Source organism: Colossoma macropomum, unplaced genomic scaffold, assembly GCF_904425465.1.
Source record: "Colossoma macropomum unplaced genomic scaffold, Colossoma_macropomum, whole genome shotgun sequence".
Classification (NCBI taxonomy): domain Eukaryota; kingdom Metazoa; phylum Chordata; class Actinopteri; order Characiformes; family Serrasalmidae; genus Colossoma; species Colossoma macropomum.
Genome location: NW_023494784.1, coordinates 16,462,824 through 16,487,455, shown reverse-complemented (window position 1 = coordinate 16,487,455; position 24,632 = coordinate 16,462,824). Strand labels below are relative to the sequence as shown.

Sequence of the window (24,632 nt, the reverse complement as noted above, 5' to 3'; positions counted from 1 at the left end):
AAACGTCATACTATTGACAGGCTTTATTATTGAATATTCATTTAAAATCACAGAATACATTTTATAAGTTACAAACTGCATTTTATTTTACAAAATAGATTCATCATGTTTATAAATTAAATAACTTCAATCTTTATTGTAGTACTTTTAAGTTTACACATTCACAGAGACAGAGAATAACAGAGGTACATTCACTGTCTTGTCTGCACAGATGTGCAGTTTAAAGACTGTTTGCCCACTGTATCACAACACAAGATAATTATGTAAATGATGAACAAACATTTTTATAAACCCATGTGAGCAACTCCAGACATTGTGGAAGAAAGAAAGACACTGGCACAAAGACAAACCAAACAGGAGGAACACTGTATGGCTTTTGTGTTGAGTTGGGTTAGACGTATGAGAACATCTGGTGGCACTAAAGCTCTGTTCCCATAAACACTGCATCTGGGTCTGAAACTAGGATTCTGTAACATTACATAATACGTCCTGAGGGCACACAGCAGCTGCTCTTTACATTATTGATGAACAAGCTTGTAAAGATCTTCTGCCAGCAGAAACATGTTCCCTAGATACAGAACAGTGCTCACTAGTAGCGGAATATAAAGACACGTCAGATCCTTAACTTTGTCAAGTATAAATTTCTATATTGATATTACAGACATTAAAGGGAGATTCCACCTTTTTATTTTGGCATAATTCAATCATTTATTTGCTGTGTACATTGACCAGTGTACCTCCACATGGCCTCTGAGTTTTTAATATGTAATGTATGTAAAGTTGTTAATAGTAAAAGTGGTAGTGGTGAGAATCTGGGTACTGTTTTGCTTATACAGTACTCGTTCTGCATGTATCTCTTCATGAATTTATATTAAACATATGTTTTATGCTGAACCTTTAACCATTGTTAATTTCTCAGTCATCAGGCAGTGTATTGACATCCATTCCTTTCAACAGCTTCCTGTGAGTAATGCTTCTAAAAGCTTAAATGCTTTGGATGTCTGGTACCTATTGTGACCACAGTGAACAATTCTGAGTCAGCAAGTTTCTCTAGAATTTCACATCATTCTGAATTACTCTGTTTAGACCATAATGATTTATTAAGGTAGGAATTCTGAAAAATCAGAAAGCAGTGGAATTCCCCTTTAAACAAATTTTAATGATTTCATTATAACTAAAGGTGAATGAGCCTTTTAAGGACTGCCTTTTAAAACACAGATAGCAGGCTGCTTTCGGAAGGGCCTCTTAAGCAGTATGTGATGTTAATATGAAATTTCAGTTGAGACAAAAAGCTATAGCTTTTGGCAGAGGCACAGCCAAATGTAATAATTATTTCTAGACTTTGCATACTTGATCAATGCATAAAATGTTACGTTTAAATGCACATCTCTCCCCAGCCTTTAAAATGTTTATCACATTCCTTAAATAGGTAGGTCATATTGAGTATTACACTGCCACAGAGCTGGACACAGTGAACCAGCAAAAAGGCCTCTGACTGTGTTTACTAGAGTTTCTGTGCACGTGCATGTTTGATGCTACAGAACCTCAAAGATCAATGAGGTCGTCACCACTCTCATCACTCTCCACAGTCAGCTGTCGAGTCCACCACTTTTTGACCTCTGATCCAGAGGAGGCTTCGTCACTAACTGGATTCATCTTGCACACCATGGACTTAACACTAGTGCGCCCTGAGAAAGAAGCCAAGCACACGAATCAACGTGAATGCTGAGAATGAGTAACTATTAAAAAGGTTTGGAAGCAGACAAATGATCATTAGTTATTGATAAGGAGAAAGTAAACTAATAAGGAGAATATATAACGTCTTGAACAGCATATGTGATTTTTCAGAGGTTCATGCAGGGTGAAGATTTTACAGACCCCCAAAATATTAGTTACTATTGCCTGTGTAAATGCAACTGTAATGCTTACTCTTGTCTGAGTATTTTCGGGCCTACTGTGAGGTGTTAGCAATGTTTTCCTGCATACACCCTATTCAGAATCTGCACTTCATCACAAAGTCCAAATGTAACCAACTCTAGCATCTCAAAGACCCCACAGAGAGCCTGTGTATTTGTACACAGCATGGAGGATCAGACTATAGACTGAACAGTGGAAGGATGTTTTTAAAAAAAGCATTTAAAGATCACATGGATGGTGGAGCTGTGAGGGACATTGATTTACTCCCTGAAATGATTGTGCAGATTTTTATTGCATTTTATTAACAAAAGGAATTTTTATAAACATTGTTCAGCCTATGGCAGGAATAAAGCTTCAGTTAAATTTATTATAAAATGAGCATTACAAAAATTACACTTTCTTAAAATGTTCTTAATTTCCAGCTCCAACTTTAAAATTTTCAGTAACACTAATTTCTTTTTAGTCTTGTGAACATCTGCTTCCTCTTGCTGGTAATTGGATGCTCCTGCATTATCAGAGGCTAATGAGTACTGCTGAACATTACAGGCTCTCTAAGGAACATCACAACCATACAATATTTAAAATGCTATAATCCCACCATTGGTAAACTTTTGTTTTAAAAACTAAAACGGTTTTACTACAGAGAATCAATTTCTAAAATGATGGTGCTGATCCATTGCTGCTAATTTGCCTAAGTTAGGTCCATTACAGGAGCCCCCCACCCAACGGGAGGCAGTAACAGGAGTCTTTCTTTTGGTTAGAGGTAATAGGTAATGTAATATTCTGTTGGTTTCTGTATATATATCGATTCATATTCTGTACAAAATGATTATCTAGATTTACACTGTACTGTTCTGAACTTTACCTGCTGTCATGTGTATTTTACACGTTACTAACTAATCTATCTGAACAGATAAAAGTTAGTTTAGTATTAAATATTGATGATTTCAATTATTTAGTCTAATTATAAATTATTTCTCCAGGTCTGTGACATGAAAATAGTGTATGAACAACAACAAAAAAGTAGAGGATATAAGGACACACTGTACAGAGTTATATTTTATGGCATTTTATACTACACAGTTTAAGTATTATGTTTAAGTATTAGGTATTATTTGTATTAAATATTGTTTGCATTCCTAAAACAAACATCTGTAAATGTTTTAAATAATAATTTCTGATTCTTCTTCTTTGCTAAACTAATTTATCGCTTTATCTGCACTTGACTCTCTGGGCTGTTTAAATATTTTATGCATGTGCGTGATCCTTGATTACTGAATCGTGGCTTGAATTAGCAGGATTTTATTGGAACACACTGAGCCTGGAGTGAACTGTTTGGCTAATTTAAGTAAGGCTAATTCAAATAAGCATGGCTTTTATAAGCTTGCTTTGTGGAATACCCCCATGATTCCACTCAAAGTTTGTAGTAGTGTCTAGCCATCTCCATGTGCTTAACTTTATGGTTAGATGAACGATGATGTTAAATTCTGAACTGCCTTCCAAATAGTTTGCTGGTATTGAGGTGGCATGTAATTATATTTCTGGACTTGGTGACCACAAAATGTTATCATCTTCTGCAAATCTGTGATCTGTGATCCTTAGAGAAATTTTCCAGACAGGTTCACTGTAGCTCCTGTTGTTTTAAACTTCTTAATTACTGTGAATTATTGTAAAAGTGAAAATGGACATGTTCTGGCGTATAGCTATTTTTGCCTGATTTGTATTCTCTAATATTGCCCATGTTCATGAAAAACTAAGGAAATTTGGCCTCCTCATATTTGTACATCGGTGAAACAAGAAGTCACTGATAACCACTGAAGAGTTTTCATTTTTAAACCTATCTTTACCAAGGGTGCAAAATTTTTTATTTTATTTTATTTTTTTAATTTGTAACATTTTCATCAAGTGATGCATTATTTTATCACCTTTAGAATCAAGTGAATCTGTTAGTCATGCACAAAAAAGAAATGTAATGGATTTGAAGTGCTGATAGATCATCTATAAGAGTGTTTGTGTGGGATGTCTGACCTGTGGGCAGCCTCCATTGGCCCAGTTTTCTCTGGGGCCGATCACCTGAGTCCTGCCTGAAGCCGCTGCGGTCTGACAGAGTAGGGCTCAGTAGTGTCTGCAGGCCGCTGTTCTGCTGGGCAAAGGCACAGAGAACAGCCATTAAATCGACTGCTTATTGATGCAGAGCGTAGTATGTTTGCTTGCTGCGTAGGTGTGTGTGTATGAGGTACCTCTGGCTGTGTGGGGTTGTCTTGGTTGTTAGCGTTTGTATCATCACTGGGGACAGTGGTCTCAATGCTGGGGGGGTTCAGCAGGCGTCGCAGGTCTTGCTGCTGGCTCTCACGCAGACTCAGGATGATACTGCACGACTGCTGCTGCTTCTGAAAGTGCGTGAGCAACAGCTCATCAGCCAGCATACAACACAGCATCTGAATCAGCATAAGACAAATTCTAATTTAATGTGCATCATCTTCAGTACATTAAATTAACCATGCCTGTGCAAAAACTACAGCAATGGAGTTTTGGAAGAAAATGGAAAGGTAATGGAAGAAAAATGGTAATGGAAGAAAATAGTGTAAATTCTGTTTTGTAACAAAGTTTTGTTTTGATACTTGATACAGCTAACAGCTAATGGAAATGGAAACTAATGTACAGCAACTAGCACTGAGCAAGCTGCAGGCCTAAATCATCACATCTGACCTACTGTTATTTATGTAAATGGACAAATGTATGGACAAAATTCATTCTTCACAATGGATACTACTACTGTTTTTAGCTACGTGACATACTTTCTATCTTTTTTATTTTATAGATAGCAGTATGTCATGCAGTGTTAGAAATCACATAAGCAAGTCTGTTTGAGATCACCTAAGAAGCTGTTTAAGGAAAGTAATGACTTAAGAATGCAGTTTGCCAAGTTTTAACTGGTGGTTACAAGCTTCCATTTAGGCCCATGCACAGACATTTTTGGGGGCTGGAGTTTAAAGGGGGGAAAAAGGGGAGGCATATGAATTTAATTTATTTTAGTGATTGATACTCTTATTCAGAGAGAAAATCTAATTATGCTTCAGAGAAAGGAAAATGTAGTGTTGGGAACAATGGCAGAAGCAATATAAAATACAAAATATATGCCAACCAAGAGGGCACTTGTGCAGTCTAAGGGCAAAAGTGCAACGACCCTAAACCTCAACCACCAGGGGTTTATCTGTGCACATGCACATTTCCATTTTTTGTTAGTAGGGGTGGGAATCTCTAGGCACCTCACGATCCGATTCGATTACAATTCAGAGGGCTGCGATGCGATTATAAAACGATTATCGATGCATCTCGATGCATCTTTTTTTTCTATATAGCATTTATATTTCCTCACTGTGTGAGCTCAAGTTTCGAGTTCAAGTTTCAAGTTTATTTGTCATTTGCACAACAATGCACATTTATGCATTGAAATGCTTGTGGTGAGGCTCAGCTAATCACTCTACAGAAAGTAAATAAGTAAAAATAAAAATACAAGAAGAACCAACTGAAATATATTAAATATACACAGAATATACACAGAATATAGAGACAATATACATTTTAAAGTGACTAAGTGACTCGGTGTTATTGTTATTTAAAGTGACTTGGTACTTTTAAAGCAAAGTATTTATAATGATCCATAATGAATTTACTCTCAATATCTTTTTTAATAAAACAAATGGAAGTGATGTGGCAAATGAACTAGAAGGCTCTCATTCAGTGCTCTTGTTTGGAGCACGAGAAGCTGCTGCTACTCATCTGCGATAAAATGCGCAGTTGCGGTGAAATAAGATACAGTCGCAGTGGATGTCCGCGCAGCACACGTTACAGCTATTCTACCCGTTTTCTTTAATGATTTTATAACTTCGGTTTTGGTCTCGTTGATTGCTGTGTCAGTAAAATATCTTTGAGACGGGACGTGTGCAACATAGTCGTTGCGAAACAGGGCTTTCGCGCTAAGAACCGACGTGCAGACTGCAGGTCACATAACAGTGATGCGTTATTCGCATTTATAAGCAGCGCAGTTGGTTTCCTGGTACGTTAAATCTGCAACGAGAGACTGTCACACACTAAAAAGTTTCGAAGCTGAAGTCAGCTTCTCTTTCGAATTCTCCCGTTCCACCTTAAATGGTGCCACATTTACATCCGGCGTCTCAGCCAGAATTTAAGGTGGAACGGGTAAATTCAAACAAGAAGCTGGAGAATAAGAAGCAACTTCAGCCTCGTAAAACAGTCAAATGTTGAGAGACATTTACTTCTGAGGAAAAGTTTTCTGGCGGAGATGGGACGAAAGCGGCTAAAGCTAAAGCTTAAAGCAGAGCAAAGTAAATCTGCGTTTTCGTTTATATTGTTTAGTCTATACTAGGACATTATCACATACTGAGACATACTGGACATTAAATGTTGCGGCTCCCAAGGTGGTTTGATTTTTGTTGAAAGGACAAAATGTTAATATTCGGGTTGTGATTCCTGGCTTTTAATACAGAGGGAGCCGGTCGGATTTCTCGCTCATCCAGTTGTGTTTTTGTTATGTGCCGCCACAGACTGTCCGGGCGCTGCACTTCCACACTTCCAAGTTCCGCCTTTTGTGTTCCGTCAACATTACGTTATAAATTAAATATTTAGAAAATCAATTTTTGACATTTGTGAATCGATTCAGAATCATTCACGTCCGCATCGCGATGCATCTAAGAATCTATTTTTTCCCGCAACCCCTATTTGTTAGCTACATTAACCTTGGAGCTCCAATCCAAAAAACTAAATAAGCACACTCCAGACACCAAGCATGTTTTGGTTGGGGTAAGGGGACAACTGTGTAATCTGAATTTTCATCAAACTATCGCTTTAAGGTAGTAAGGTAAAGTGTATGAAATGGCCTGTGGCAGAGATGAGGATGGAGAATGCGTGAGGGTCACGGTGTGCAGTGTGTGTGTGTGGACTTACGGCTCGGATGCGTTTGAGGCACTTCTTCAGCCACATGCGGATGGTCTGCTTGGCTACCTCCTCTTCAATGGTGTACTCCAGTTGCTCCCGGGCCAGCAACTCCTCCAGCTGCAGACTCTTCCTGATGTCCACTGAGCGGTATGACAGCATGCTGAGAGACACACACACACACGTTTGTCTTGCTATACTTTTGAGGACATCCATAGGTTTCTGTTGATTTTTGTATTACTGAAGCCAAATAATAACGACACCTAAACCTAAATTTAACCATTTTTTCTGCTCTTTTAGTTTTTAAAAAAAAAAAAAAAATGTAATTTGGGGTGAAAACAACACATGCTCAAGTGAGGACCATTTTGATGGTCCTTTTTGAGCAAAAATGTCATGTTGTCCTATCATTGCGAGGTCACGGTGGGAATAGAGAATCAGAGCACATCTCATGGGAAACTGAAAACTTTAATGTAGTATGTAAACATTACGTTAAGTTTTAAAACATTCACTCTCCAGTCCATATAGTGGATCTATAGAAAAAAGCTGTAAGAACAGCCTTATTAACATTATTTTTTTTGTGATGTCACAAATCCAATGCATTTACATGTATACAGCTTAATCAGCCCACAACAGGTGAATTAGCCCCACCTGTTCACACTGAAATTATAAGGTGTGTGGACTGCTCTGTAAATGAGGCACAATACAGGTCAAATCAGAACAGAGGTTATTTGCATATATCAGTCTTAAAGGCACAGCAACAAAAACAGCCTGTTTAATTGATAAAGAGAGGTTGGAAAATGGTCATATAAAATAAATTATGACTGTTTTTGGTAAATAAAATCACCAAAATGTCATAAGTGGACCTCTGGGAAAATATAGAATAAAAAATAGGATATAGGCCCTTTAAGGTGGACTTAAAGCCCATATCTATTACAGGCTAAGTAAAGTAACATAACCTAAGTCCTCCATTACTGGAGTTCTAACTGTCCTAAATTCAAACTGGTCACCACTGGGGGTTGATCTCTTAGCGTCATGGCCATAAAACTGAGCAGCTCTCTATTATAATCCCTCAAAAGTTACACATTATGGAGTTGTCACAGTCAAATAACGTTTTGTTGTTTTTAGCAGAGGTAAACATTTTGGAAAATAACATAAAATAGAAAACATGCCATCTTTTTTCATTTTTTTCATTTATTTCATCATTTTTTTTCTCAGCAAGTTTCATTTAGAAAATTAGCAAAGCATAATCTGACAAGGGCTGCCCAAATTGTATGACAGTACAGAAAAGGTGGTGTATAAATTAAGATTATTATTATTGTTAATCAATCCCAGCAGCATGGTGACTACCTCAGGACATCATGGAAGGTGACGTCTCCTCCATTGTGCAGCCGCTCCATCTCATAGCACATGTGCTTGAAGAGCAGCTTGTCTTTGTCCAGGTCCACCTCCAGTCGGCCTCTCAGCAGCCGCAGCAAGAACTTTACCCGCGAGGTGGGGATCACACCCTGCCAAACATCAAATGTATCTCAGTTTCACCTGCATGCTCGTTCACATTTCTGACCAGAACTACTAGGAGTAACAGACACACTGACCCTAGATTAACTAAAAAGTCAGGCTGCATTCCATTTAGCAAATGATGTTTTCATCAAAATGATCCTGAAAAGGCTGTGTAAACCTCTAAAAATCTGAAAGGAGTTTAGGGGTTTGTAAACTATATTGAGGGCTATCAACACATTTCTAACCCTGTAAGGCCAACTGATTTGTGTGCTTCCTTTGCAGCAAACTAAGTAGCCAACATCTAGGGTTAATTTGAATGCTGTTATTTCATAAACCAGCATGCTAGCAGGTGGTCATTAGACAGCCTTATGAGTCTTGACTTCCTCGGCTCAAGTTCAGCCTCCTCATGCCAAGATTGAGAAAAGACCTAGTAAAAATGATGTAGAGAGCTGCAGCACTTGTAGTTCTAGTTTAGGTCACTGCAGAACAGCTGGCTTATTCATTACTGGCAAAGACAGACTGTAACACCTCATTTAACCAGTAAAAACCTCCAGGCAAGCCTACAGCTGCTCTTTGGATGACAGTTTGTTGACACCTCTCTCTCTTGCTCTCAATAAGGCTGCTAATGAAGGTGTCATCTCCTTCTCTCTCTATCTGTGACAGACAGTAGTAACCCCCATTAGTCTGGAGGTGAGAACGTCAATGCTTACAACAACCTCATTTGCAGACTAAGTATCGTCCCGGAGAACGCACACACTCATCGACACACCCAGCTTGAATCAATGGGACACCTCCGCTGCCCGCCTACCTCTCGCTTGTCATCCACCATGTTCCAAATGATCTGGAAGTGACGCAGGTCATTGTAGCTTAGCAACTGATCCTCCTCCGTGGAGTAGAACAAAGAGAAGTTCTCCACAATGATAGCTGAAGAAAGAAAAAGTGTGATTATGTTGAATGTTTAGAGAAATTATATTGTGGCAAAATCATGCTATCTTGGCTAAAGATATATTAAATCTAACTGATAATATCTAGTATTTCTGACTTTGTGGTAGTTGTAATATAATAAATAATCTTACATTATTATTATAATTATGTCAGAACTTCTGCAATTCTAACAAATTTCTGCAACAAACTATATATATATATATATATATATATATATATATATATATATATATATATATATATATATATATTAGTTTGTTGCAGAAATTTGTTAGAATTGCAGAAGTGTGTGTGTTAATAAATAGTTCATTTATATCTGATTAACAAAAATAGAAAATAATGCAATAAAAATGTTTGGACAATCAACTAAGTCAGTACTTTGTAACGTCCCTTTTGGCAGATATCACAAACATGTTTTAACATTTGTAGAAATTTTTTAAATGTTTTGCTACTGAGGTTGTGTTTCTTTTGTTTCAAAAATAAAGAAAATATGCAGTTTGGCCAGGGCTGCCCAAAGTTCTGTTTTTGCAGAGCAACACTGACGGCAGTAATTTAACCCAAAGATGCCAGCAATAACTACATAATTTGTTTGTAGGTATAACAGGAGATATTTTATTAAGATTTATATTTGATGAAAAATTATTATTGTGCATAAAGTCTTGCTATGCAAAAGAAAAACATTCTTTTCTTTTTTCCGTCATTTATTGAATCGAAACAAAAAAATGTGAAATGTGATTCCAAACGCAACTAATTTATGTAATTAATCATATTGTGTAATTTAAATGTTTTATAGCAAAACAATAACGGTTGACACACAAAAATAAAACACTGATATGACTTATAACTAAGTAGTAAAGAAAAATAGAGGGTTGGCCTGGACTCAAATCTACTCAGCAGCTCATTCACGTTCTGCAGGGACGTCCTCCCAACACTAATCTGTAATATCCTCAAAAAAGAAAGATTATTCTATCTGCAAGAGAAGGAAACTTAATGAGTGTGAGGACAAAAGGCGCTAATAATACACCCAGGTGGGGGGTTGGAGATTCAGGCGTGTTATTGCATTTCATTAGCTAGTTGGGCTAATGCCAGACGGAGGAGGAAATGAGACAGGAAATTGAGTCGGGGGTGAAGTGGAGCGTACCCACAAGCAGGTTAAGCATGATGTAGGCGATGATGACGTAGAAGGAGCAGAAGTAGATGAGGGCGCCGGCGTAGTTGCCGCAGTCCGTCTCCCAGTAGCGGTGCTTGTCCGGTGTGCAGAATGGCGGCTGCACCTGGGGACCCGCACCAGTAAACACACACACACTCAACACATGGGAGCCCAGAAGTAGAGTAGGATGACCACATGGGAATTTGGTAAGGACACGGTCCGCTGTGCCACTTTTTGTCGCAGCATAATCAGTAAATGTGTCAAATGAGACACAGACAGATGGTTTTCTCTGATGTTTATGTGCATGATAAATTATACATATCATTATTATCCATTGTTCAATGAGACAGTGGCTGAAATCTCAAGGGCTTGACCCAGGAACAAGTACAACGGTAGTCATCTGTCATCTTACCATGCAGTCGTGCATAATCTTATTCCAGTCTTCACCTGTGACGATACGGAACAGCACAGTGATGGCCTTCCCTGCAGTGGAGAAGTTTGCATGCCTGACAGAGAGAGAGAGAAAAGAGAGAGGTTGACAGGGAAAACCATCACTCACATTGACCCACACTCAGTCTGAACTGAAAGGTGATTCTAAACATACTAAAAAAAAGAAAGCCAAGCACTTCAGCAGCACTTTTTTTTTTTTTTTTACTTTTCCCATAAGCATTAATGAAGAAACTTGCAAAACTCCTATCATTTCCACAACACCACGGGAGCCTGTTAGCGTGTTACACATTTCGCCTGAGGCATGCTGACACAGCCTAATCATCGCCTCCACACTACCTGTTAATGTTCTCGCCGTATTTGACAGTGCCGAAGAGCACCACGCCAGCGAAGGCGTAGCAGAGCAGCAGCAGGAACATTCCCACGATGATGAAGAAACTCTTATACATGCTCACCACCACCGTCAGCAGCAGCATCTTCAGCGTCACCTGCACACACAGACTGGTTTAAGGACAGCTGGGGAGGGGTCTCCACTATAGGCTTGTCTTAGCGATCATACATCAGGATTTGGTTTGTTTCTGAAAATGCTTGCTATACCAAGGCATTTTTTTTTCATAAGTGGAGTGACATACAGTGCCAGTCAAAAGTTTCTCATGAAGAGTTCCCAGAATAAAGACAACTAAACAAATAATAAATCATGACATTCTAAAAATAGTAAATGTTATCAAATCAACGAAAATGTAATTATCTAAAATTACAACTGCTGTTTGATCACTGAGATTTGGTTCCCACTTTCCAGATATGATGAATTCTGCATGTTAATGTTCATTTGTGATGCTATATAGCTTTTTCAGTTACAGTTCTGTTCATCTTCAAATGTTTTACAGCTTTCTACAAACTGTTAAAAATGTACTGAATATTAGCGTCATATTAAAATCATTCATACATGTATCTTTAACAAAACTGGTTGTACATTACTGAAAACAGTGTTTCCAACTTTTGAACGCTAGTGTATGGTGAGCCCTTGTTGGCTGCATGTTATGTATTTTGGAAATAAGTTTATTCATAGCCATCAACTCGGTCAAGAATGTAAGCATAAACCTGTCTACAAACCAAATTTAGAAAAGCTGAGAGAGTATGTGAAATGCTAATAAAAACAGAAATCAGTGATTAGTAAATTCTATAACATTGAAAACTGTACAAAAACACATTATCGGATATTTTATCTGAACCTCATTGTTTTTATAAATATATGCTCTTTCCAAATTTGATGCCTGCAGCATGTTCCAAAAAAGTTGGGACAGAAGCATGTTTACCACTGTGTTACATCACCTTTCCTTTTAAAAACACTTAATAATCATTTGGGGACTGAAGACACAAACATTTTTTTTTGCCATTCTTACGTTATACAAGTTTTCAGCTGTGTAAATGTACAGGATATTTGTTGTATTTTGAGCTAAATAAGACACACATTTTGAACAGGAGACAGTGCTGGACTGCAGCATCTGCACTCTGATTATTCAGCCATGCTGTTGTAACCCATGCAGAATGTGGCTTGGTCTTGTCATGTTGAAAGTAGCATGGGTGTCCCTGAAAAAGATGGTATGTAAAAGGCAGGAGAAGTTGCTCCAAAATACACAGATGTGATGTTGACCCCCCATACGCTGACAGACCCTGGCTTTTGAACTTGACGCTGGTAAAAATCTGGACAGCCCTTTTCTCTTTTTGGGCCAGAGAAAAAAATGGCCATTATTTCTGTAAACAATCTGAAAGCTTGACTGATCAGATCATAGGACACATTTCCACTGTGCATCAGGTTATTTCAGATGAGCTCAAGCCCAGAGATGTTGGCAGCGTTTCTGGATGCTGTTGACATTTTACTTCCTCTGTGCGTAGTTTGTATGTTGTACAGCTGGGTCAACTAATGTTAAATGATAATGAGTTGTACTCACATGCTTTCCGCATATGGTGAAAAACCTCAGCACTATCACACAAGTGCCCATCATATAGGTGTAGGCATTCTAAGGAAGAGGAAAACAGAAAGTTCCAACATAAACAGCAGAAATCAAATCAAAATCAAATCTGGAATCAAACAATTAAGTGAAATTGCTCCTTACCTGTAAAGCGAAATGTAAAATGATCCATATGACTCCAAGTGATGTGACCAGCAGATCATATCTGTTCCTCCTGCTCTGCCAGTAGCCAGCTGGTGACATGGCTATCAGCTTCATAGTCACCTGTTAACACAGGGAAGTTAACTACACCACATCTAGGGCTAAAACCATGCTCCCAAAACTAGAGGTAAAACAGTGTTGGAGCAGCTTTTCAGTGCATGGGCACTGTACTTACAAGTGAATGTTATGTTAATATTTATCAGAATTATTTGAAAACATACTATGATGTAAAACATAAAGGAAAAACAGGTTTACCTCTAGGACAAAGATGAAGGTGAAAACCACAGACATGGTTGCCAGTGGAACAGTCACTGGGTCATCCACATCCCACTGAAACACACATCCAAAAAGGACACACACTTACAGTTCAGATTACTGAAAACAGAATTTTGACTTGAGTTGATGTCTGATTAGTGCAGACGCTGTGCTTCTACCTTAACAGACAGAAGAACAGACTGGGCTAAAACCAGCACTGCAATGCCTCGCTTGAAGAAAGGGTGCTGGGTGATGTCATACATTTTGGCACGGAAGCCACCATTTTCTACAAAAGAAGAAAGAAAGCATTTAGAATTTTCATCTTCAAGCCTAAAACCACATCTGTCCTCCTGAGACACTGTAGTCTTACACAAGGACATCACATTTCAGCTCCCCTGTGCTATATATACTCTGACCAGCCGCTTCATTAAGTATATCTACCTTGCATCTTCATTCTTTGTCTAATTTACCAGCTCCACTTGACGAAGGTGCATTTTATAGTTTTACAACTACAGACTGTAGTCCATCTGTTTCCGTGCACACTTTGTTAGCTCCTGTTCTGCAAAGGTCAGGACTCCCCACAGGACCACCACAGAGCAGGTACTATTTGGGTGGTAGATTATTCTCAGCACTGCAGTGACACTGATGTGGTGGTGTGTTAGTGTGTTCTGCGCTGATACAAGTCGATCAGACACAGCAGTGCTGCTGGAGTTTTTACACAAGCACTGTCCACTCTATTAGACACACCTACCTTACTGGCACACCTTGTAGGTGTGAAGTCAATAGAACAGCCTACCCTAGGGTGAATCACCCAAGGTGATAGGGGGGCTAACAAAGTATGCAGAGAAACAGATGGACTACAGTCTGTAATTGTAGAACGTGTACCTATATGGTAGGCTGTTCTGATGAAATGGACAAAGAGTGTAGAAACAATGGGTGCATTATTGTATCAAACTTTGGACTGATGTTCCTGAATGAGGATAGATTCAGCTGCTGTCTAGTGCTATCAGTTGTTCAACGTGTGCTACGGTCTTTAAAAAAGATGACACCTCTTTGTAAACTCATCTTGTTAACTAAACTAAGATCTGAGGATGGTGGATCAATGCCACTGTGAAGTTTATGCACGATAGCCTTGAAAACCAATAGTGGCTTGACATACCACATAACTGGAATCACATGTCACTGTCACTATACAGCCTGTCTGTGTATTTTATTTTATATTATTTAACATACAGCATGTACAAAATGTAAAAATGATTTTAAGACACGTGATGTGATATGCTCCAACCGTGTTCTGTATTTCACACTAGAGAAAAGCAGAGACATTTTAGACCACCTAGAGATTGGTACCATAGTAATAATTGTACTGTTATGTATTTCTGAGTATATTGTGGCGTCTGCATAAAATAAGATTAGATGCTGGAAACAGTGTGCTTTAAAGGCAAACGCTCTTTTATTAAACAGCCAGAAAGGGAGAACCACCACTCAGTGCTGCTTAAATGGCCAAGATAGTGGGCAGGTCACTACCTGGCAGGCACTAAAACTGCACTGACTACCCCACAGCCCAGCACGAACATGCACATCTTTAAGCTAACAACAACTTATTTACAATAAAGCCTCTCCTACTATGAGCGCAGCGCCTTCTCAGAGGCTACATGGCGTGGCTCTACAGTAGTGGGACGCTGCAATTTTTTTATTTTATAGTCTATAGTAAATTCTGTATGCTATACAGATGTAACAAAACAAGTTTTTATCTGCAGGAAACGATCTGTAACAAAGTTGTTTTATATCCATGCCTGTTGCTTGTTTTTATATTAATGCAAGTCCTTTTAAAATTTTGTACGAACATAAACCCACTATCATCATATAAGGACACCACTTTTCTCTCTATTACTTTCTGTTGTTAATTTTACATAGTTAGGATAAAACAACAAAACTATTCACAACCAAGCCATTAGTCTCTTCAGTAGGGACCAAATGTCTGAGACCATGAATGAAAATGCTTGTTTTGCATTAATTTCTAATTTAAAAGAGTGAAAGAGTGGCCCAAAATTCTTCCATAAGGATATAAAAGACTGATGTCTTCAATAAACAAAACCATCATTTAAAAATGGTTCGGTTCTCTTTGTCATATATTACAACCTGTACGAGAATCTGAAAACATTTAGTGTCACAAATATGTAAAACTAGAGGAAATCAGTCTCTGTGCTGCAGCAGAAGGCTACAATCAGTAATTATAAACCTATATTATAAAGTGCAAATAGATGGTATATGTACTAGATCAGTTGGCCAAAGAGCAGATACAAAATATCTGCACCTAATTAACTGACAACTTAGTGTATAGTCCATGCACAGACAAGGACAGAACATACATACATTATCACTGATGGTACATACAAATAATTGCTATAGTAGAATTTTGCAGAAAGCTAGCACAATATGGTAGAGCCTTCTCTCTGTAGAACACAGAACACTCATCCCTCAAGTTTATACCACAATCTAATAAACTATCTAATTTTACACCGCAACTAATGGTCACTTTCTTTCAGTCAGTTCTTTACAAACAGAGAGAACATCTTCAGACTGAAACACTGTGCAATCTTCACTAGAAAAGAATCGATATGCTCAGCAACATGAGTGTGCACTAGGGATTGTTCTGAAATGTGCCATGTCATCATTTCAGGCTGGGGGTCTCTTTGCTAAAGGACACAGGCCGTGAGCAGAATTCATCAGCAGCTGAAGCCACCAGGTAATTCAGCAGGCAGACACAGGGTGGCTCATTTGAAGCAGGTTTGAACAGAGAAGGGATGTTGCTTGAGTTGCTAGTGTTGACTACAGTTATTGATTTTTCTGTTGGCCTACAGGAGCAGGATAACGGGCCTCTAGCAAAGTGCAGCCTATTCCCACTGCTGCCTTCTTTCCAGAGTCCAGACTAAGATGAAAGCCTTCTGCTCCCACGAAACTACTTAAAATCAAATTTTAATCACTGTCGTGAGAGAACTTCTACAAAATGGTGCCTTTAAAGGAGGGGCATAACATCTGTTAATGTGATTCTATTCTGAATAGTTTGGTCCATTTCGCTTAAAATGTTTAACAATGTAAAGATCAGCTGATGTCTTCAAATGGCATAAAAGCAGAAAAAGAAAAGTTTTCTAATAGTAATTAGATATATATTTATCATTTTAGGATTGTTATAAACTAATAATAAAGATTATTTAAATTATTTCAAGACATTTTCTAAACACTTCTACAAAATCACTAAAACCGAGTAAAATAATGTTTAGAAGTAAGTAATCTTATATTAAGCTTACAACAATCTAAAATGAGAAATATTAGACTTATCAACTAAATTTAAGACATTGTAGCATCATACTAGGACAAAAGAAAGAAAAAGAGAATGAAAGAAACAAGGAAACAAATAAATAGAATAAAGAAAGACACCAGTAAATGTCCTAATTCCAGCACAACTTAATAAATAATAAATAAACACATTTATAAATAAACAATAAATTGCTTTCTCAGTTGTAATGACTGAGTGGCATATTGCATGATGCGAGGAAGACAAAAAGGTCAAAAGCTGTCACTCAGACGTCTTATCAGTAGCACAGGTTCACTGAGAGCTGCTCCCTCTTCCATGTTTAACCCCTTGAACCCCAGGCCCATTATTCAGCTATTTTTCTAGGACTTCAGTAACTTTAAAACTACATTATGTAAGATTTGCTAGAACTGAAAGAAGAAGCATTACTAAATCACCCTAAAATATGGTGTCCATTTACTGCTGCAAGTTGCCCTAAAGCCTGAAATACTAATTTAAAAGTCAGAGGTGTTGGGTCGGATTTCGCATGTGTTTTTCGGACCATGTCACATGCATAGGCTCAAAAAAGATCTGGCTCGATGTTTAGATCTCAAATGCAAAATCAAGACTATACTGATGAAGATATGATGACAACAGTAGATCATAGACTTACATCTGCAGAAGACACAACCTTCACCAAGTTTTGACTGAGTTCTCTTTGAATACTCTCTCAAACAGATTAATCCACTCAGAGTAGGGGACCAATGCACAACTGACGTTACTTTTTTTTTTTCTGCATGTTGTGTGCAATTACATATTTCCAGCAGAGAGGTCTTCAAATCCCTAAAACATACACAGTGTATCTATAATAAATTAATCAGTAGCTACTAAAGCTGCAAATACATATTCTGTATTCGTTATTGTAACATTAGCCTTTATGATACTGATATCACATAAGTGTAATAAACAAATGAGGCACCTAACGGAATATGTTTTAATGGATGAGCGTTCCGACCAATCACAGATGTTGTCTGGGTGTTGGGATGAATCAAAGCATTGATATAAGAAATAACTCATTTCATTCATTACATCTAGGTCTGCCACAGTTATTACATAAACCCCTGACTGCAACTATTTGGTAGGATCGCAATAATTCAAGCTGGCCTGAATCACTGCATGTTTACATGGCAACATACAGAATGTGAATTGGGTGCTTTTACAACTGCAACTGGGTTGAGGCAAAGGCATGTAAAATTACGCTGAAAACATGGTTGTTTATTTGAGCTTGAGCTGTGTCTGTTGTCAGTTGGAAGCTACTAAGCAGCAACAGCTAAGAAGCAAAATAGATAATCAGCTGATTTGGCCACTTTAGGCTAATACTTTGATAGTGGCATAAAGTGCACAAAAAAATGTTGATCTTTGTTATTTACATGGCAATTAATCGTCAGAAGGTACGCCACAGTTGAAAGGTATACCATAGTCACTTTATCTAGCCATATGATTTATACTGAAAAAACACTTTTTCACAAAATTCTTCATCCCTAATAACTGCTATGAAACTAATATGCAATTTATAGTTGTAATTAACTAATAAGAAACTTGTGCAGTTTTAAGAGTGAGGAGCTTAAATGTGAGCAAATATGAAAGCCCACATGGTTTAACAGTTTAACAGATACGCTATTTTAAATGAATAGAATTATAAAGTCGGAATGAAAAAACTGTTTATTTAACGAATTTATCTGTTTCTGGTTGTTTACAATGCTGTCAGCGTCAGCCTTCGCAAGTTCGCTGCATGTTGAAGCATTCAAACATTTGTTTGTAGAATAGAGTCTGCTGTTTATTATGCTAATTGTGTTTGTTTCCGTAGGTTGTGAACAGCTCGTATCCCTTATTGGGCTGGGTGACTACATAAGCATCCTTCACTGTGAGGAAGCATTGCTGAGTGCAGCTCAGGGCTTCAAATCCCCAGTCAATCAGCACAAAAAGCGTGCCTACAGGAGTCTGCAAGAGATATTGCTGGGATTCGCCTCTCTCTCGTCAGCTCTGGGGGACTCGCTGGGCCCGTGGGCATGCATGCTGCAAGCTTCTGCAATTTCTACTCTGGAGCTAAATGGGATTGTTCCTCATCATTGTAAAATTGTCTTTGGGGCGCTTCCTCAGAAAGGCCCTATGAGTGCTCGACTTTATTCAGCTGCTGGCGCAGCAGAGGAGAGCAGATTAAACGCTCTCTTTGCTCTCATTCAGAATGCAGGGAGGACTCATTAGCAGGGAGAAGGAGAGAATGAAAGACTTGGGAAGGAAATATACTCAGAAAGAAAAATGAGGCTGCACTACAAGGTCAGAGAGAAAGGACAGAGAGAGAGCAAAGAAGTTATCTATCCACATACTCTTTCTCTTTCGACAGAATGTCTCTCTTTTTTCTCTGTTTGCCTTTTGCTGCTACTATAATGCCATTTTGCGTTAAGCGAGCAGAGCTTTGAGCTGACCAGCTCTTGTGTCCAGAGAGAGAGAGAGACTGACCTGGGCGTGGGGGAAGGTGTAGTGGCTGAGCGATCTTTAGCCTGCTCTTCAGATCCTCCCATCTCCTCTGATCAACAGTCAGCAGAGCCGTGCCCTGGACAAAACAAGCAGCTTTTCAGAACTCTCCTTCACTGACACTGGTGAGGGCAATTACATTAATCATCATTAAAACCATAAAATCAACATTCATATGTTTGCAATCAATGTTTTTTTATTAACTTAAAATTAATTTAGTTACAGGAATTTCAAACTTGAATTTCAAGTAGGTTACTACTCATTACATAATTTTAATGAAAACTAAAAAGTGTTTTTAAAGTCACAGCGTAGTAGTTCAAAACAATGGCTTACCTTGTTTTCATTAAAATTAGCTATTACAACACCCACAAACAGAGTTAGTCCAATCATGCAGCCCAGAAATACGAAGACGTGGATGTAGATGCCGTGGGTCTGCAGCGGGACAAGATCAGTCAAAAATAGATCAGTCAGTGCCTTCTTCATGGGAGTTTGAGGGTCCAGCAGGTACTAGTGTTCATGCAAAAACTTACCGGATCCACTCTGTGTATGATGACATCTCTCACTTCCACCCAGCCTTTCAGAGACAGCACCTCAAACAGAGCCAGCATGGCATTGCCAACGTTGTCAAAGTTGAAGTTGCGAGGGTTTGCCCTACAAACAGCAGTGCAGAGCGGTCAGCAGCAGCCTTTTCTACGTGTATTGGCATTTCACTGTAGGTGTACAATCCATAGCGTTTCAACTGGAGAAATATCTTAAAATTGTAGCTAGTACAATAAATGGTGTGGTCTGCCTTCCTTGTGTATGCTGTTGATCTAAAAGAGCTTTTTCAATCATTGTCTTTCTTAAGATCCTACCTAGCCAGTAGTTGTGTGCCTTATTCTAAGAGTGATAAGTGAATGATAACATGTGACGGGGCTGCATTCTGTCGTTTAGACCAGCAACAAATGTGCCAGGGTACTGCAATGAAGCTGTACAGTACTGTGCAAAAGTTAGAGACCACCATTCATTTATTTAGTTTCCAGTCAAAACACCTGTTATTTATCCATTTTTCAAGAGATATTTCTGAGGAGGTTAGATATAAGATAATCCATTTGCATAAGGAAGGATAAGGTCAAAGGAAAATACGTGGGGAAAAAAGAGCAGCTTCCAAACAGATGATTAAAGAAAAAAGAAAAAAATGGGACTCCTAACAACCGTGCAAGACCTTGGAGACCACCAAAACTGTCACCATCAGATAAAGCTTTCATCTTTAAGATTCAGGAGGAAAAAAATTCTCTTTGAGATTTAGAAGAAAAGCTCCACTCTTGATTCAGATCTGAAAAAAACAAAGTTGTTTCAGTCTATTCTTTCACTGTGAGAAGACAACTCTATGGGCCTGAAAGGATGTGTAGCTATCAAGAAGCCCTTACTGAGAAAAGGAAATAAAAACAAAATTTGCAAATTAAAGAAAAATCTGCTGGTATTCTCAGAACAGTGGACTGATGTTGAGTTCAGACCTCAACATCACTGAACGTGTTTGGGATTACTTGGATCGCGAGAAGCAGAAAATGCAACCAACTCCTAAAACTGATCTTTGGAGGGGTGGAAAAATACTACTTTAGATTTCTTTGGAAAATTAAAAGCAAGCCTTCTAAAAAGAATGAAAGGTGTAATGAAGGTTGGACATAATAAACACTGAAACACGTGATTAGACATTTAGTTACTGAGGTTTCTGTGTATTTTTTCTGTTAAAAATATGTTTTCTGATTTTTCCTAGTTGCTAAAAAATACACGTTGTACATATTGTCTCAAAAAATTAAATAATTGACCAGAAGTTAAATAAATGAAGTCTCTGACTGTTGCACAGTACTGTACATGAAGCACACACAGAATAAAAAAGCACTGAATTTGCTAGATTCAAATATATAAATTTGTTTTACATGAATAAGACACATTTTGTCAAAAGGTAATAAAGGCAATGTGTTAATGTGCCATTTTATTTGTACGTGATGTCCACTTTTGAATCAAATAAATGCTTTTCAGTGTATGTGTGGTCAGCTGTGATGCAGCTGGCCTAAACCATTAGTCTCCTGCTGTTATGTGACAAATTGGTTTGCATGCTCCTCTTAACAACTGCAGCAATATGAGACTTCGGTTATGAGAAAACATGAATACTAAAGCTTTCTAGGCTGTTTTTATGTAACAGCCACATCCATCACGCTGGCTCCCGCTGTCACTGATGAGACAGTACTTAGGGGATGCCACAGATAGACTCATCACAGACAGTTTGTGACAGTAAAGTCACTGCAGCTACTCTGTAATCTGTTACGCATCTTTCAGGGAAACTTTGTAATTCTTTCACCACAAATATGAAGTGTAAGAGATTGTTTTAAATAAGCTACATAAATATTGTAATCGTACATCAAATATTGTATAGTGATAGTTTGGTTAAAAAAAAAGTGTTTTTAGCCAATGCTGGCGTCTGTTGTGGGAACACAACAGAACTGGCAGTTAGCGTTCTCCTCCAAGAGCATTGAGCTGTACAGTGACGTTGCGTTATTGACAGTTTGCCTTCACCCTCCCAACTTGGTGGCACTGCATGACTGGGAAGACCTACCTAGCTAGTGGGTGGGGATTGGCCACAACTTAAAAATAAATACAACAACAATAATAATAATAAAACTCAAATATTCATGGTTTCAGGTTGTTAAGTAATCTCGAATTGACTTGCTTATGTGGTTTCAGACACTGTATGACATGTTATATGGTATCAGCCATCTTGAGGTCAAAATTTTGTCAAAGTTTTGTATAATTTTAGTTCCAGTCCAAAACTAAAGCACTGGACACTGGACCTTGTCTTGTCTCAGACATCAAACATGTCCTGGCTGATCTACTAAATTTTCAGGGGAACATTGTGTAAATTGCTGTCGCTTTCAGATATGGGACTGCCACAGTCTTGATCTTGAATCATAGGTCTACTGGACGTCCATACCACACTCTTGGCACCCAAAATCCAGGTTTTTTCTCTCCGGGTCTGAGCTTCAGGTTCAGGTTTTTGGAGATGCTGACGTTGATTCTGAAGATACCGTGACAGTCCTCCTTCAAGAGTTTACAAAGCACAGAGAAAGTTTCAGTCCAGGATAGCACGTACCAAAGTCCAGAGATAGTTAAAGAGAAGGAAGCACTCCTACCTCGCGGGTGATGTGAGGATCATTACACTTGGCAAGTTTCCCGGCGAAGAGCTGCACCCCGAAGCTTGCAAACACCAGCATTAATGTCAAAAGAAGAATAGAGACCTGCGTGAAGAAAATCAATAGTCTGCTTTAGAGCAGGATGGCATTCCCACGGAATCCGATATTCATGCTACTCTCATATACAGCTGCATTGCTGTACAGGGAATGCCAAGCAGCTAGCAGCAGGAGAACTTCAGCAAAGAAAGTCTGTCTGCACAATTACAGGGTTACTGCTGAGCACTCCACCAACAAAAGGAGGACACTTTTCTATTTTTGCACGGATCAGAGGAAGTGAATAACAGAATAAATCCATCAGTGTCTGAGTTAACCCTGCTACGGCCCCCATGGTGGATATGCCTTGCCTTGCTTCTTCTTTCATTTGATTTTTTTCTCACTCATAGGAAAGTAGTACAGACTCAAACCAGTCGATACGGAATATAAATCAAATATACGTGTTATTCATTATGTAACTTTGTAAATACACACAAAGAATGCAATGTGTTCATGGAACTCCTATAGAACTCCTATAAACTCCAATAGAATGGCTGTAGAATTCTGGTGCAAGTTAAGGCTTCCTTTATTGTTGGATGCACTGTGATTTTTTTCAGTGAGCTAGCAAGTTCATTCAGAGTGCAGTATAGATTGGTAAGCGCTCATATCTGATTTGTTTTATCAGAGCTACGATAAAGCTGCTCCTGGTGTCTAACTTATATTCCTATTCATGTTTATTACATAATGTTTGTGAGACAAACTACATAAAATTACCATTTTTTTGCCTTTGTTAAATCAAGTCAATTTAACAGCATTGTTGAGAAATTATATTTTTAACAGAGAAGAGCAGATTAAACACCACATATTCAAGTTGTCCTTAAAGAGTTTTAAAAAGTGGTTATTTAAAGGTTCTTTAGTAAAGGCAATGGTTACATATATACTGTGGAATCATGAGTGGTCAAACAACTATTTGAGTGCATAAATGCTGCTATGCATGGTTCCTCTACATGATGTAAAACATGCTGTATATGGTTCTTTAAACCTTTATAGCACCAAAAAGGGTTCTGCTATTGTTATTGGTAAGAGTGTAGGTTCTGCTTTTCTGAATGTAGTGATCTAGTGTAATAAATGCATGAAAACATAGTCCCCCTCACCAGGAAGATTTCTTTGAAGCCTTTAAGGACCTCCCGCACCACCTTCCTCATCTGAGGCACCAGCTTGAAGATGCGCAGAGGACGCAGGCAGCGCAGCATCATCAGCAGCTGAGCACCCGATTCTGGGGGCACATCAGTGGGCAGCCAGCAAAGGAAGATCAGACTGACCTTTAGAGAGAGAGAGAGAAACAAAAGGATAAAGACACAATTTACGATCAGATCAAAAAGGCTGCATATAAATATAGTACTGTGCGAAAGTCAGAAACCACTCTCATTTATTTCATTTCCAGTGGCCAAAATGGCCATTGAGTTCAAGTTACTAATTTTTCAGCACAAAAAAAAACAAAACACATTTTAACCGTAAAATTACATCTAATTTTTTATTTTTTTTTTTATTTAAAATAGAAATCTGCAGGTACATTTTTCCACACCTCCAAAGTTCAGTCTTAAAAGTTGGTTGCATTTTCTGGTTCTCACAATCCAGGTAATCCCAAACACATTCAGTGATGCTGAGGTCTGGATTCTAGGGTGTCCAGTACATTGTTCTGAGAACACCAGCAGCTTCTTTCATTAGCAAATGTTATTCTTTTTTATCTATTTCCCTTTCTCAGTAAGGGCTTCTTGACAGCTACATATCCTTTCAGACTCAAAGTGTTTAGCTGCTGTCTCACAGTGGAAGGATGGACAGAAATGCCTGTAGATTTTTTTCAGATGTGAAGCAAGAGTGGAGCTTGATTTTCTCCTCTCTCTCAAAGATGAAAGCTTTCAGTGCTGCTAATCTGAGGGTTTTGGTGGTCTTCCAGGTGTTGTATGGAGGTTAGGTTTTTAAGAAGTCCCATTTTCTGAAAGTTTTTCAATCATTTTTGATAAAAGTAATGGGAACTCCTGTCTTTCACATTGTCCCATTGACTTTTCCCTTCCTAATGCAAATGGATTATTTTGCCTCAGAAATAACTCCTGAAAAATTAAGCGCATAATGATCATTTTGACTGGAATTTAAATAAATGAAGAGGGGTCTCTGAATTTTGCCCAGTACTACAGATAACTGTAATGCTAATATATGATCTTTTTTTATCAGGTTTAGTCATGTATCAGCAGTAAAAT

The 24,632-nt window shown here is 38.3% G+C and overlaps 1 protein-coding gene across 1 annotated transcript in view; it reads right to left on the bottom strand.

Annotated features, from left to right (window-relative positions):
* Nucleotides 1–112: 112 nt before the first annotated feature.
* The window catches only part of nalcn (sodium leak channel, non-selective), a 161,225-nt gene continuing 136,705 nt past the window's right edge, over nt 113–24,632 (bottom strand). Inside the window, exons 27-45 of the mRNA XM_036579146.1 lie at nt 23,529–23,696; nt 22,342–22,446; nt 22,143–22,249; nt 19,702–19,822; nt 19,505–19,603; nt 19,157–19,250; nt 13,521–13,627; nt 13,342–13,416; nt 13,030–13,149; nt 12,865–12,933; nt 11,252–11,400; nt 10,878–10,971; nt 10,457–10,589; nt 9,179–9,294; nt 8,221–8,378; nt 6,886–7,036; nt 4,158–4,307; nt 3,946–4,060; nt 113–1,688 (exon numbers count right to left, since the gene is read on the bottom strand). Of these exons, the coding sequence (XP_036435039.1) occupies nt 1,546–1,688; nt 3,946–4,060; nt 4,158–4,307; nt 6,886–7,036; nt 8,221–8,378; nt 9,179–9,294; nt 10,457–10,589; nt 10,878–10,971; nt 11,252–11,400; nt 12,865–12,933; nt 13,030–13,149; nt 13,342–13,416; nt 13,521–13,627; nt 19,157–19,250; nt 19,505–19,603; nt 19,702–19,822; nt 22,143–22,249; nt 22,342–22,446; nt 23,529–23,696 (2,274 nt within the window). The 3' untranslated portion in view covers nt 113–1,545. The remainder of the gene's footprint in view (nt 1,689–3,945; nt 4,061–4,157; nt 4,308–6,885; nt 7,037–8,220; nt 8,379–9,178; nt 9,295–10,456; nt 10,590–10,877; nt 10,972–11,251; nt 11,401–12,864; nt 12,934–13,029; nt 13,150–13,341; nt 13,417–13,520; nt 13,628–19,156; nt 19,251–19,504; nt 19,604–19,701; nt 19,823–22,142; nt 22,250–22,341; nt 22,447–23,528; nt 23,697–24,632) is intronic.